Source organism: Macrobrachium nipponense, chromosome 4 (genome assembly GCF_015104395.2).
Source record: "Macrobrachium nipponense isolate FS-2020 chromosome 4, ASM1510439v2, whole genome shotgun sequence".
Lineage (NCBI taxonomy): Eukaryota > Metazoa > Arthropoda > Malacostraca > Decapoda > Palaemonidae > Macrobrachium > Macrobrachium nipponense.
This window is the reverse complement of record NC_061100.1, coordinates 22,981,182-22,993,805: the sequence shown is the minus strand read 5'-3', so window position 1 is coordinate 22,993,805 and position 12,624 is coordinate 22,981,182. Positions and strand designations below refer to the sequence as shown.

At 37.5% G+C, this 12,624-nt stretch overlaps 2 protein-coding genes across 3 annotated transcripts in view; one reads left to right on the top strand and one right to left on the bottom strand.

Moving 5' to 3' along the window:
* The window catches only part of LOC135210783 (WD repeat-containing protein 46-like), a 221,078-nt gene that overhangs the window by 14,622 nt on the left and 193,832 nt on the right, over positions 1 to 12,624 (top strand). The gene's annotated exons all lie outside the window — the stretch shown is intronic.
* LOC135210782 (armadillo segment polarity protein-like) overlaps positions 7,556 to 12,624 on the bottom strand; it is a 54,794-nt gene continuing 49,725 nt past the window's right edge. For both annotated transcript variants that reach the window (XM_064243641.1, XM_064243642.1), the window contains exons 12-13: positions 11,852 to 12,097; positions 7,556 to 9,720 (exon numbers count right to left, since the gene is read on the bottom strand). In XM_064243641.1, the coding sequence (XP_064099711.1) occupies positions 9,533 to 9,720; positions 11,852 to 12,097 (434 nt within the window). In that variant the 3' untranslated portion in view covers positions 7,556 to 9,532. The remainder of the gene's footprint in view (positions 9,721 to 11,851; positions 12,098 to 12,624) is intronic.

Below are 12,624 nucleotides of genomic sequence, written 5' to 3'. Positions count from 1 at the left end.
CACAGGACGTGCTCTGGAACTCCAGCACTTGTGCGATCCTGAAAATGATTGCCTATCGAGAGCATAAACCCAGGAAGCTAATCTAACATTTTTTAGATCTTATTTAATTTTGTTGACTTGTCTGACACGCAGCAGATATTTTTTTTAGCAAATAAGCTGGACCTTCATAAGCTAGATTATGATGTTAAAGGAAACGTTTCAGATGTTTCTTCATAATTATTTTATGGGTTACTGTTTAAGAAGTTTTCGTTATTGATTCCTGCCGTTTTATGGAATCAGTTTTAGATTGTGTGTGTGTGTGTGTGTCAGTAACCATTGTCGTTGAGAAACTAGCTTAAAATTATCATAGTTATCTTGAATTGCTTCGAAGCTAGCAAGGGCACTCGATTGTCAGATTTGTTGCTACGAGTTTACGGCGCTGAACTGGGTGGGCCTTTGGCGTCCCTATTCTGTTACCAGCAGGATCCATACAGACTCTCTGTATGGATCCTGGTTACCAGTTTAATATCTGCTCTGGCTGTCGTCTGCTTTCCTCTTATTACCAATGTGCCGATGTATAGATCATTCGCAGACGTGAACTCCGGAACATTTTCCGTTTCCGTTTCGTCGCCTAGACACGACTGACCCTAAAATTTCATCCATGATGTCAAACATTTTCATTATTACCCGTTTCCCGCCTTTTAAATGTTTCCAGATAGTTAGCTGAACGAACGTTTTCCGTCACCGGTTAGAGAACTACCGGACGCTGCCCTTGGAATCAGACCTCTTGAACGCAACCCTTAGGTCCAACGTTTTCCGTTATGAATTTTATAAACTGAAAGGAGCCCGTCACATCGCAGACGTTTTCCGTCACTGGTTAGAATACTACTGAACGCTGCACTTGGAATCAAGACCTCTTAAACGTAACCCATACGTCAAACGTTTTCCGTTATGAATTTATCAACTGAACGGACCCCGTCGGACTTTTTAAACGCGGCCCTTTACGTCCAAAGTTTTCCGTTGAGATTTATGAACTGAACGAACCCCGTCACATCGAGTTAACAATAATAAACACGTGCTGCGCATCAACAGTAGGGAAAAGGTGGGTGTGGCCGGGGTTACCAATTAAGTGCTATTAAAACTAGTTGTCTACAACGGCGTTGAAGGTTGTCATACGTCAATATTAGTTGATGGCTGTTTGCGCAGATTCCGGCATAAGAAGAAGGAGATATGAATTTAAAGTGGAGTGACTCCGTAAACATTTAATAATAACAGTGATGAAGATTTGCTTGTTGCTTCAGTTAATACGAAAACACCAACATTATTATTATTATTATTATTAGATAGCGTTCTGATATCTTGAAATACCCAGGATCGGATGTTTTGGACTCTTTGCCACAATTGACGATTAAATAAAAACAAATAAATAAATAACCTAGTAATTCTGAAATAATTGCCTACTTCGATCGTCTAATTTTGTTTGTTTGTTTGTATGGTGTTTTTACGTTGCATGGAACCAGTGGTTATTCAGCAACGGGACCAACGGCTTTACGTGACATCCGAACCACGTCGAGAGTGAACTTCTATCGCCAGAAATAACGATTAATTTGTCGTGGGTTCAGGTCTGGAGAACAAGAAACCACTGCAACACTATACAGTAAGCAGGCTGCTGCTGCAAACAGTGCCCCTTCTTTTCTAGTACGAGGTTTAATAGCTACTATACTCATCTAGTAGGAGTGGTATCTTGGCTGCCAGTAACGTATTGGTTTTATTTTCTCATCCATCCTATTAACGTATTTATGAATCACCTTTTCATAATATCAATCTCTCTCTCTCTCTCTCTCTCTCTCTCTCTCTCTCTCTCTCTCTCTCTCTCTCTCGATTTCATTCGTATTGGTTTTATTTTCTCTTTCCTTGTATGTACGTATTTGTGGATCACCTTTTCACAATAGTAACCTCTCTCTCTCTCTCTCTCTCTCTCTCTCTCTCTCTGTCTCTCTCTCTCTCTCTCTCTCCCAGACTCCTCTTGGGTTAATTGTCAGTTGACTCTGTCCACGAGGGTCTTCAACTGAAGATCTTGAAGAGAATACTGTAATACCATTCCTGCTGCATCTGATATAATGCTCTCTCTCTCTCTCTCTTTCTCTCTCTCTCTCTCTCTCTGACGAGTCTTTAGTTAGGAGATATATATATATATTTAGTAGTCTTTGAACACATTCTTGCATTTTTTTGGGGGGGAGGGGAGGGGGACCTGATTTTTCACAGAAAAACACAAGATCTGACTCATGGAACATTGTGATTTGTCAGGAAGAAGTAAATAGATTGCATTTATTTTCGCTGCTATGCCAGACGTGATTCCAAGTATAGATTATAAAAATTTTCTTTTATTATTATTATTGTTGTTGTTGTTAAGCGATTGCCTAAAGGTTATCCAAGATTCTGAACTGATTGGGTGAGAAATTCACGCAATAAGAGATTCATGGGTTGACTTAAATTGCTCATGAGTTTCGTGAAAACGGTGGTTACGAGGGCATAAAAAATGGGTCATCTGAATTTTGGAGCGGAATTCCGACCATGATCCAAACCAGAGAAGAGCAAGTCACAATAACAGAAGTGGATTTCCACAAGATGATAGTTTCGTGGCTGTGGGATATATGGACAAATGCTATAGTTAGTCAGAATGGAGAAGATACAGAACCACTCGATGAGGCGAAGATGACACTTTGGTGGATGACTTGTTAAATAAAAATCAAGAATAAAAATATACTCAAGTTCAAAGCATGATCTCCTTCACATTTTAACAGAATAAGAACAAACTAGAAAAGTTAACTCCACTGGTTCGTGCACTGCAAGATCATATCTATCCAGGAAAAGCTTTGTTATTTCACAACTTCCTTGGTATGGATGGTAGTTCTGGAAGAGTCAAGGCGCTTGACCCAAGGAAAGCGGCGTTAAACGCGATACGTCACAACACTTATGAGACAAAAAAAAAATGTTAGTAAAATAAATGACATAATTACTTCCTTAGAAGGGAAGTAAGTTCCTCCCTCACTTAACCGATCATAGGCGCGCCACATGTTAGCGGTGAGCTTGTCAACAGTAGTTCATAAAATTGCATGTACCGTGAAACATTCGAAGGATGCCAATTGTATGTCAGTAATTAACAGTGATTGACCATAGTGGGAGTTTGTGTGAACTCGGCACGAATTTCTTCGTATTACATTAGTAGAAGTTTGCGTGTATTCGGAATGAACTTCCTCGTAATACTACAGTAATCGTTCGCGTTATGTTTTGTCATGTAGAGATTAAACCTCAGACCTTTTCTTCGCACTGTTGTTTAATTTCAGACTTTCCTCAAATATATTTTATTTCCCCCGTAAATCGTTATTTTTCGCATCTGAATTTAAAACTTAAAAAAAATAACTTCACGATTATATTATTACTCGAAGAACAGAACTGACATTCATTTCTCAGCAACGCTTTTGAAGTGCTTGCAAAAATATGACTTATTTATTAAATGGCTGCACGTGTTAACTCCAGCAGAGGAGCACCCACTTAAATGGCTCTCGCGAGCCAAAAGAATAATTATCACCATTATCTTTAATTGGTTTTGTGCGATATTTTTATGCGCGTTGACTCTGCCTCAAGGTCGGTTGATAAATAAACACAGGGACGATTCGTTTCGCCGTTTGCCTTTATAAAACAATGACAATATTGGGGTTGTTATTTGGTTTGTTTGCATGATGTTTTTACGTTGCATGGAACCACCAGTGGTTATCCAGCAACAGGACCAATGGCTTTACGTGACTTCCGAACCGCGTCGAGTGTGAACTTCTATCACCAGAAATACACATCTCTCACCCCTCAGTGGAATGCCCGAGGTTACAGGCAAAGACCATATCAACCACGCCACTGAGGCACTGAATGTTAGGGTTGTTGTGTCTTTCTAAAACAATGACAATATTTGGGTTGTTGTGTCTTTATCTTTATATAACAATGACATTATTAGAGTTGTTGTGTCTTTATAAAACAATGACAATATTAGGGTTGTTGCGTCTTTATAAAACAAAGACAATATTTGGGTTGTTGTGTCTTTAAGACACAACGACAATACTCGGGTTGTTGTGTCTTTATAAAACAATGACAATATTCAGGTTGTTGTGTCTTTATAAAACAAAGACAAATATCGGGTTGTTGCGTCTTTATAAAACAACAACAATATTCTGACTCGTGCTTTAATGAATAAAATATAAAGTTTTAAAGAAATTTCGTATCAAATTTGGTGTTACTATTCATTTAAGTCATTTCCCCCTTCTGGTTGGCTCCCATTTAGGATGGTCTTTCGCCATTTTATCTGTTTTTCTCACAAGGAATGAGGCTGCAGCCCCGATGCTGGTCCTTTTCATCCGTAACCTGCCCAGAAAGGCAAGCAGCAGCTATTTCTCGTCTCTGCTTTAACTCGAACCCAGGGAACTTGTTTTGTTTTTGTATGGTGTTTTTACGTTGCATGGAACCAGTGGTTATACAGCAACGGGACCAACGGCTTTACGTGACTTCCGAACCACGTCGAGAGTGAACTTCTATCACCAGAAATATACACAGCTCTCACTCCTCAATGGAATGACTGAGAATCGAACTCGTGACCACCGAGGTGGGATGCCAACACCAGACCAACCACACCACTCCCAGGGAACTTGGTCCCAAAGTTCACTATCAAGATGAGATAAATGAAAAACAGAAACACTTGTTTTCAAGTTACAGTTACTGGCAAGATATCAAAGAATGAGATAAAATAGTGAGCCACTTCTAATAAGTTATGTAAAAGCAGCCATATCAATAAAATACCAGCTGATTATCACGAGATCTGTATTCTGCTCATCCAAAAGCAGTTAGGCAGGTCATAAATAGGTAGAAAAGTGTTACGAACCCGCTGTTACTTTCGTATAACAATAATTATTCAGGATAATATGCGGTTTGTAGGTCAGGCCTAACTTACATTAACCAATGTGACACAAAAATGGTCGGAAGAGCAATAAAGCCCTTAGCCCCATAAAAGGAAAATGGACATTTGTAAGTCCATGATGTTACAGGAAGACTGCCAGGTAGCCCAAAATCATATACCCTTGAAAATATTCATTCGATAGTTCTTCATTAAAAAAAAATAAAACCTGAAGTCACACACAAGCTTCAGGGGCATTTGTAAGTCCTGTTTGTTTGTTTGTTTGTATGGTGTTTTTACGTTGCATGGAACCAGTGGTTATTCAGCAACGGGACCAACGGCTTTGCGTGACTTCCGAACCACATTGAGAGTGAACTTCTATCACCACAAATACACATATCTCACACCTCAATGGAATGCCCAAGAATCGAACTCACAGCCATCAAGGTAGCGGGTCAAGACCATACCGATCATGCCACAGAGGCACTCCTTTTTTTTTTTGTAAGTCCTTGACATCACAGAGGAAGTGGCAGCTACCCCAGAATCATAGCCAAGGAATTCTTCACATGACAGTTCTCATGATAACATGAATTCCATAATTATAGTCACATTTGAGCCTTCCATGGGAGTCTCAGCCAAAAGCTCTCCTTTCTCCTCAAGTTATTCTGCTCTATTGGTTGATTGATTGATTTATAGGTTTTAGGCATAATGCCAAGCACTGGGGCAACTAAGGCCATTCAGTAATGAAACTGATATTGACAATGAAAAGGTTTGAAAGGAGAAACAGGAGGAAAGCCTCGCAGTTGCACTATGAATCAATTGTTAGGAATGAGTGAACAGTAAGATGGAATAACAATATGAAAGGAAGTACAGTAAAATGAATGTAAGTAGTTGAGCTAGGGGCTGGAGGGACAATGCAAAGAACCTTAAGTAATGCCTACATTGCACTGCAGGAGGTGCACTGACAGCACTAGGCCCCACTAGGATTCTGGTCTATTAAAATGGCATAATCGACCTATTGTCTACAATACTTAGGTATTTAATAAAAATCCTGTTAATTAGATATATGTCTGGTTTAGAATATTAGCCTCAAAATAATCTTGGAAGAAATTAATGATATAATGGAGAATGAAGCTGAAAAGAACTACTCAATCAGAATAATAAGTGGTTACATTGTAATAGACACGAGTGTTTTGGGTAATTTTAGTTTTGCCACAATTTTATCTCATCAAAAAGTAATAAATTGCAGTGTGGCCGAGTTTAATAAATATTTTACCTTCTAAAACTGCACTGTAACTGACAAAGATGAATTAGTAAAATCAACTTTGCAGCATAAAATTTAGTACTGGGTATTTTTAATAAATTCAATAAATTCTACTGGTGCTATTATTATTATTATTAATAGGGCTTAGTTTTTCCAGACCTCTGAGTCTCAAGTAGACTCTTCTCAGGCTGGTTCTCAGGGATTAACCCTGAGGAGAGGAAGGAAAAAAAAATAAAAAAAAAATAATACAATTTTTTTAAAAAATTTAGACTTTATTCAAGAAACCTGTCTTATTTAAATTTATGATGTTATTAATTGAAAAATCTTTGCTTTCAGCAAGAATACTTTTCATTTTTGAATTCCGTAGATAATTTGATCTTTGCTGGGTCCAAACTGGGCACTCAATAAGTAAATGCTGCACTGTTATGGGTGTTTGACATCTATTACATTTTATTGGGTGAGCATGTGGTGTTGACATTAAGTGATGCTAAATTTGGTCATATTGGCATAGTAAAATTTTTATTGACTTACTAGTTATTCTATTAACATCTATAATTCAGTATTATACCCATTTTTGAAAAAAGGAACCCTTAACTGAACTGAATGTAGCATTTAGGCCAAAGGTCATTCACCTGCATAGAACCTTAAGTAATGCCTATGAGTGAACCCCTAATATATTTTAGACCTTTCCTGGCCCAAAACTTTAATTAATTTCATTCATTGCAGTCTTGCAGCAATCTGAAGTGTCTCATGACCAATCAGTTACCAGTTAATCATTAGATGGTACTATCTGTAGGTCTTACAGTGACAATTATTTCACTAAAAAAGCAGCCAACACAAAAATGTTCATGAAGACAGTGCTAATTATTATTCTACTAACAAGTGCATGGACTTGAAATAATTCTTAAATCTTACAAGAAATTTTTAATGTCATATTGAAATTAATCAAATCTGATATTAACTCAAGTACAGATCCCTTCGTACTAAACCTCATTCAATCACAGTTAATTAGAAATGTTAACTATCTCTCAACAAAAATTCCTTTATGATCCTAGGCACTGACCTATATGTATAGCTTTTATTATCCTTTCTTTTTCCTCTGCATTTATTACTTTCACTTTACAGATTCTGCTTCAAATTATTGTAATTAAAAATTTCAGATTACTGTACAGAGCAATTTAATCTGTTTCAGAGTATTGCAAAGAACTATTTTGTTTGTGTCAAATTATTGTAAATAATTATATTGTTTGTAGATTATATCCAATTTTAGCTGCTCTTTTATCACGTAATTGTCACAATAGTTGGGTGTCTGCGCCGCGGAAGCGCACACGCATACACATTACATGAGGTAAAAGACAAAAATATTTTCTGTAAAAAAAAAAACATTTTATTTGACTTATATCAGACATCTGATGAAAGATACACTACAAAACTAACAAAATTCAAGTTGTAATGAGGATATAAGAAATACTATGAGAGAGAGAGAGAGAGAGAGAGAGAGAGAGAGAGAGAGAGAGAGAGAGAGAGAGAGAGAGAGAGAGAGAGAGATGCAATTGAAAATGAAGTGCACTTCATAGGAATGGTCTGTACTCAAAGGATCCTATGTTGATGAAAAGTGGAAAAAATATGATAGGGACATAAATTACAATGCAGGGGAAAGGAATAAATTCCCTGATGGTTGTTTACATCGTCTACAGATTACCAGTTGTTAAATGATGGAATAGTATTTGTGTGTCAGGTCATAATCTGTACACAATGTAGACCCCACTTCATGGAACTTGACATGTGATCAATAGCTTTAGCAGAGATACAAGACATAGGGTTGGTAAAGATGACGACTGCAATCATTAATTCATATTAATACTGTGGCACAAAACTGAAAACATACAGGAATATGGATTGTAAAATGTATGAGACCAAACATGTGGAGAGGCAATTTACCTAGACTCATTAAAAAAAGGAAACAGTTAATCAGGTTGCTCAGCGTAATGCTGACTTAGCTAACATTAATTATTGGTAGATGCTTCTCCACATCTCTCCTCATGTTAAATGAATGCATATACAAAATTGTCCAACTCAGTCAAAAAGACTGCAAACAGAGGCAAGTATTCTTGGGTAATCAAGAACGTACAAAAGGAAGCGAGTTTTTTTTGTTTTTTTTTATACAGAGCGCAAAATGAACGAAGAGAATCTGAAAAACTCTCATGTCTAGGTTCTTTATATAAAACGATACCTACAGAAATACGGTGAACAATTTCAAACGATTGCCCTAGAAACTTGCCAAACCTCCACAATCTTCTCAAATTTGATCAGAATCACGTGGTATGTAAAAAAAGTACAGTACAAACATAAGACTCAATAAAAACCATTTGACATCTACTCTATAGATTCTTCTGAATCTTAAGGAGAAAATAGGCTTCTTTACATGTAATCATAATAAAAATTGTCTCCATCTGAGGGTAAAATTCAAAACCTAAAAAAAAAAAAAAAAAAAAGTTCATAACCACTAAAAAGTACTCTACAGCAATCTTGGTATAATTTACATTACATGATTGTCCATAACATTGTTTTAAAACTTAGGTAAACAAACTTTTAATACATGAATATATTCTACTTGTGAAAACTAAGATTTCTTTGTATGGGTTGCCACTCATGAAGTCTCATCGAGTAGTAACCAATACATGATAAAATTTGTGCATAACAAATGTTCACTAGCCTACTCTATTTACGTTCTTTTCAGGAAAAAAAGAAAAAAAATCAAATCCTGGAGTTTATAAACATTTAACTAGGCTACTAAATAAAAATCTACAAAATTCATGACAGCTGTAGTAATTCTTAAGCTGCCAAACATTCAACTCCCAACAAATACCTGGGTGTTCGTAACACCTTGGTGGAAGGGAAAACACGACAGCATTTACGATTGTTAATGGAGGCGGGTGGGGAAGGTCCTCCATCGTGTAGTCATTGTTTCTTATTATTTAAATATTGATAAAATATGTTTTTCGGAGCATTTACACAGTACTATGAGTTCTGCCCCAAAAACGTCAACATGGCACCTATCATTGTAAACAATTATTCTTGTTTAACTTAAACTTCCAACCCATTACACTTCACTTATAAAATGCTTTCTTAGCTGCAACAGAGTGGGTGTGAGTCTAATATACAGTAATTGTTTGATTTTGCTCCTTAAATTTAGAAGTCAAACATTTCTAAATGCAGAGTAGACAATCAGCTGTAAGCATTCATTAACTTCTGTACTGAAGAAAAGCTGCTGCACACCCTTTATATATATATAATATGTATATATATTAAGAGAAATGACTTTAAATTCCCTTGAAAACCACACTGACTTAGAGATCCGTGTCATACCACGCTGCCATCTGATTATTGTCACGTGGAGGCTGCGGCGGTATCTGTTGATCAAACGTCAGGTCAGGGTGTCCGGGGTGTCCAGGCGGAAGGTCTCGCGGGTCTATAGGTCCGTAATTCGATCCTGGACCTCCTTGCATCGAGTCCACAGGTACGTGATCGTAGCCACCTGGAAGAAAAATGTAATGCTGTGTAGCATGAAAGTATTCAATCTAAGACAAAATTTAATGTTTTCTAAAATGAGAGAACACTTTCAAGGAACACTGTAAGTGCAAACAGAACAGTGGTCCAATGCATCATGATGATAATGCTGTATTGTTATGGCAACTTTTGAATCAGCCAGCATATGCCCTCAACATTGCAGCTTCAACTCTAACTCCTTATAACCAGCCACTACTGTGCTAGTCTCCCACCAACTTCTTTGAAAACAAGATCAAAAAGGGCCAAAGGTAGTTGCAACAGAAGGCTTATATGGAAAACATTACTCAAGTATCCATCTGGGTGAAGTCAAATTAAATCCACACTAAATGAAACTTTGTTGGTGTTCTGAAGTTTGTTTGAGACATACCAGATGAGGTATAATTTAGCTGAAGTTTAGTTCACTTCACTTAGCCTTTTCATGCCAGTTTCAGTTTTGTCTCGATCAAAAGAGTTGCCCTATTATGTTATTCTGGGAGTAGGTATAATTATTACAAGTGACAAATGTCACTTACCTTAACTTATGTCTGCAGAAAATGGAGAGAGAAAAAGGCAACAAAGAGACCTAAGACAAATTTGATTAAACAACTAAAATAGACTAACAGTGTAAGGCTAAGGCCCCACCGAATCCGTTGCGGCGCGTCGCGCGTATCCAACACGGCTATCCGTCTATGAGCGTGTCCGTCTTCTGCGAGAGTGGCCCAACCAGACAAACAAGTGATGGTTACAAGACGGACTTTTCAAACTTCAGCGGCACTTCCCGTTATGAAGGGAACGCGCGAGGTTTTGCTCTGACTCGTTGCTGTCAACCAAATTAGAGGCGTTGAACAGTAGGGAAATCTGGACTCATGACATAAATTGAGAACGAGGAAAGAGTGGAGAATATGCAACACTTTCATAAGTTACCACAGGGTCCAGACAAGTTTATTTAATATTGTCGGATGCCGCCGAAAACCTTTGACTTAATTCACGAATATCAATTACAGAAGATCAGTATCAACGTAAGCAACTTGCAGTAACTCTGAGGGAAGGATTACTGATTTCAAAATTTGTCAAGTTGCACTTTATTTTATTTAATACAAAAATTAAGATACGTAGATTGTGTGTGAACTGAACACTTTGATACAGTAACTTCTGAAACAAAGGTATTTACATAAATGTATCCATTAGAATATAATAAAGAAAAACTACTTGAATTCTTTATCATAACCACAAATCATCACATTTGATTATAACTCAAAGTTGGGCAGGTGGTTCAAATGCAGGTTGTTGTAGGTCTACCACAATTTCTTCCTTCATGCGGACCTCAGCTCGGAGATGCACGTCCAAGTGCGGCTAAAACAAAACATTTTGTTCCTCGTGTGCGTCCAGTCCGGTAACGCACCTGAGGCACCCACGCTCATGCGCCGTGTGGGGCCACTCGTATTTGAACTATGACAGTTGATCAAAACGCACAAACCGCTTAGCCGTGTTGGACGCACGCGACGCGCCGCGACAGATTCAGTGGGGCCTTAGCCTTTGACTGCTGATTTGATTGAGTAGCACTTGATTTCATAAATACTGCAATTTGATTATAATAGCATGAAATAAGTAGAGATTCTTTTTTATAACCTTTTCTCACAAATTATCATACCAAAGAATGAAAACTATGTCCCTATGATCTTGCAAATGGTATGGAACAACTCAAGAATATATTTCTGTCCACTCAAATTTGTCAAAAGTAATTTTGTTTTAGTATGGTATTTGACACCATTTCCCACTATATTTGAAGCCTTACCACAAGAAACTATCAGACAGATTTAATTTACTCTTCAGGAAATAAAAAATCCTATAAAAATTTAGTTATGATTTGAAACAAAATGCAAAAACCTGGGACACTGTAAAATTAACCATTCAGCGTCCCATTAAGGGGCAACGTCATATTCAGCAATCAGCAATTGTCCTAATCAAGATATTCGTCCTTCCTCTGGACAACAGGTGTTTATCGAAGGTAAAATATACAGCACACCTTCATATCTCATGCTGTTAAGATGTTGACAAAAATAATTATACAAATTTACTCCGGAAACAATTATTTCAAAATTTCAAATATAATAACTAACCTTGATAATTTGGCCCGGCATGGCCTCCATGGACACTTGGCGGCCCTTGGCCATACATAGGATCATAATGGCCTTCTGGAGGAGCTATGAAGTCCTGTAGATCAGGAGGCATGGCTGCCAAATCTCCTTGCCACATGGATCCATCCTCGCGGAAGAGTGAGTTTGTCAGCTCCATGCTCAGCCTCTTCTTGTAGTCTTGAGGTTTATCCTCCGACATCCTGAACAACACAGCTGCTGCGTATGTGGCTGAAAGTAAAGTGTTTTTTAAGTTATATCTAAGTGTTTTTATAAAAGTTATATGTCTAAAAAATTATAGAATAGTAACATGTCCTTACTGTGAGAAAACAAATTCTGCATGACACTCTAGTATTTTTCAAAATCCAACAAAAACAAGGCATGTAGTAGTAGTATTATCATCTCATTCGAAAGATGGAAAAATGTTTAACTGTTAAATCTTTGCTAAAGGAAACTACAGTATCCTTAACAGTATATACAACACCAGTAAATCTATATAGTGCTGCACATCTAAATACAAAATAAATATCTGCAAAATGATATTGTTAAGATACAATAAAGTTTTGTACATACTTACCTGGCAGATATATACTTAGCTATAGACTCGGTCGTCCCGACAGAATTTCAAAACTCGCGGCACACGCGACAGGTAGGTCAGGTGATCCACCATTCCCGCCGCTGGGTGGCGGGGTCTGGAACTATTCCCGTTTTCTAAGCCATAATTTCTCTTACACCTGTCTCCTGAGGGGAGGCTGGGT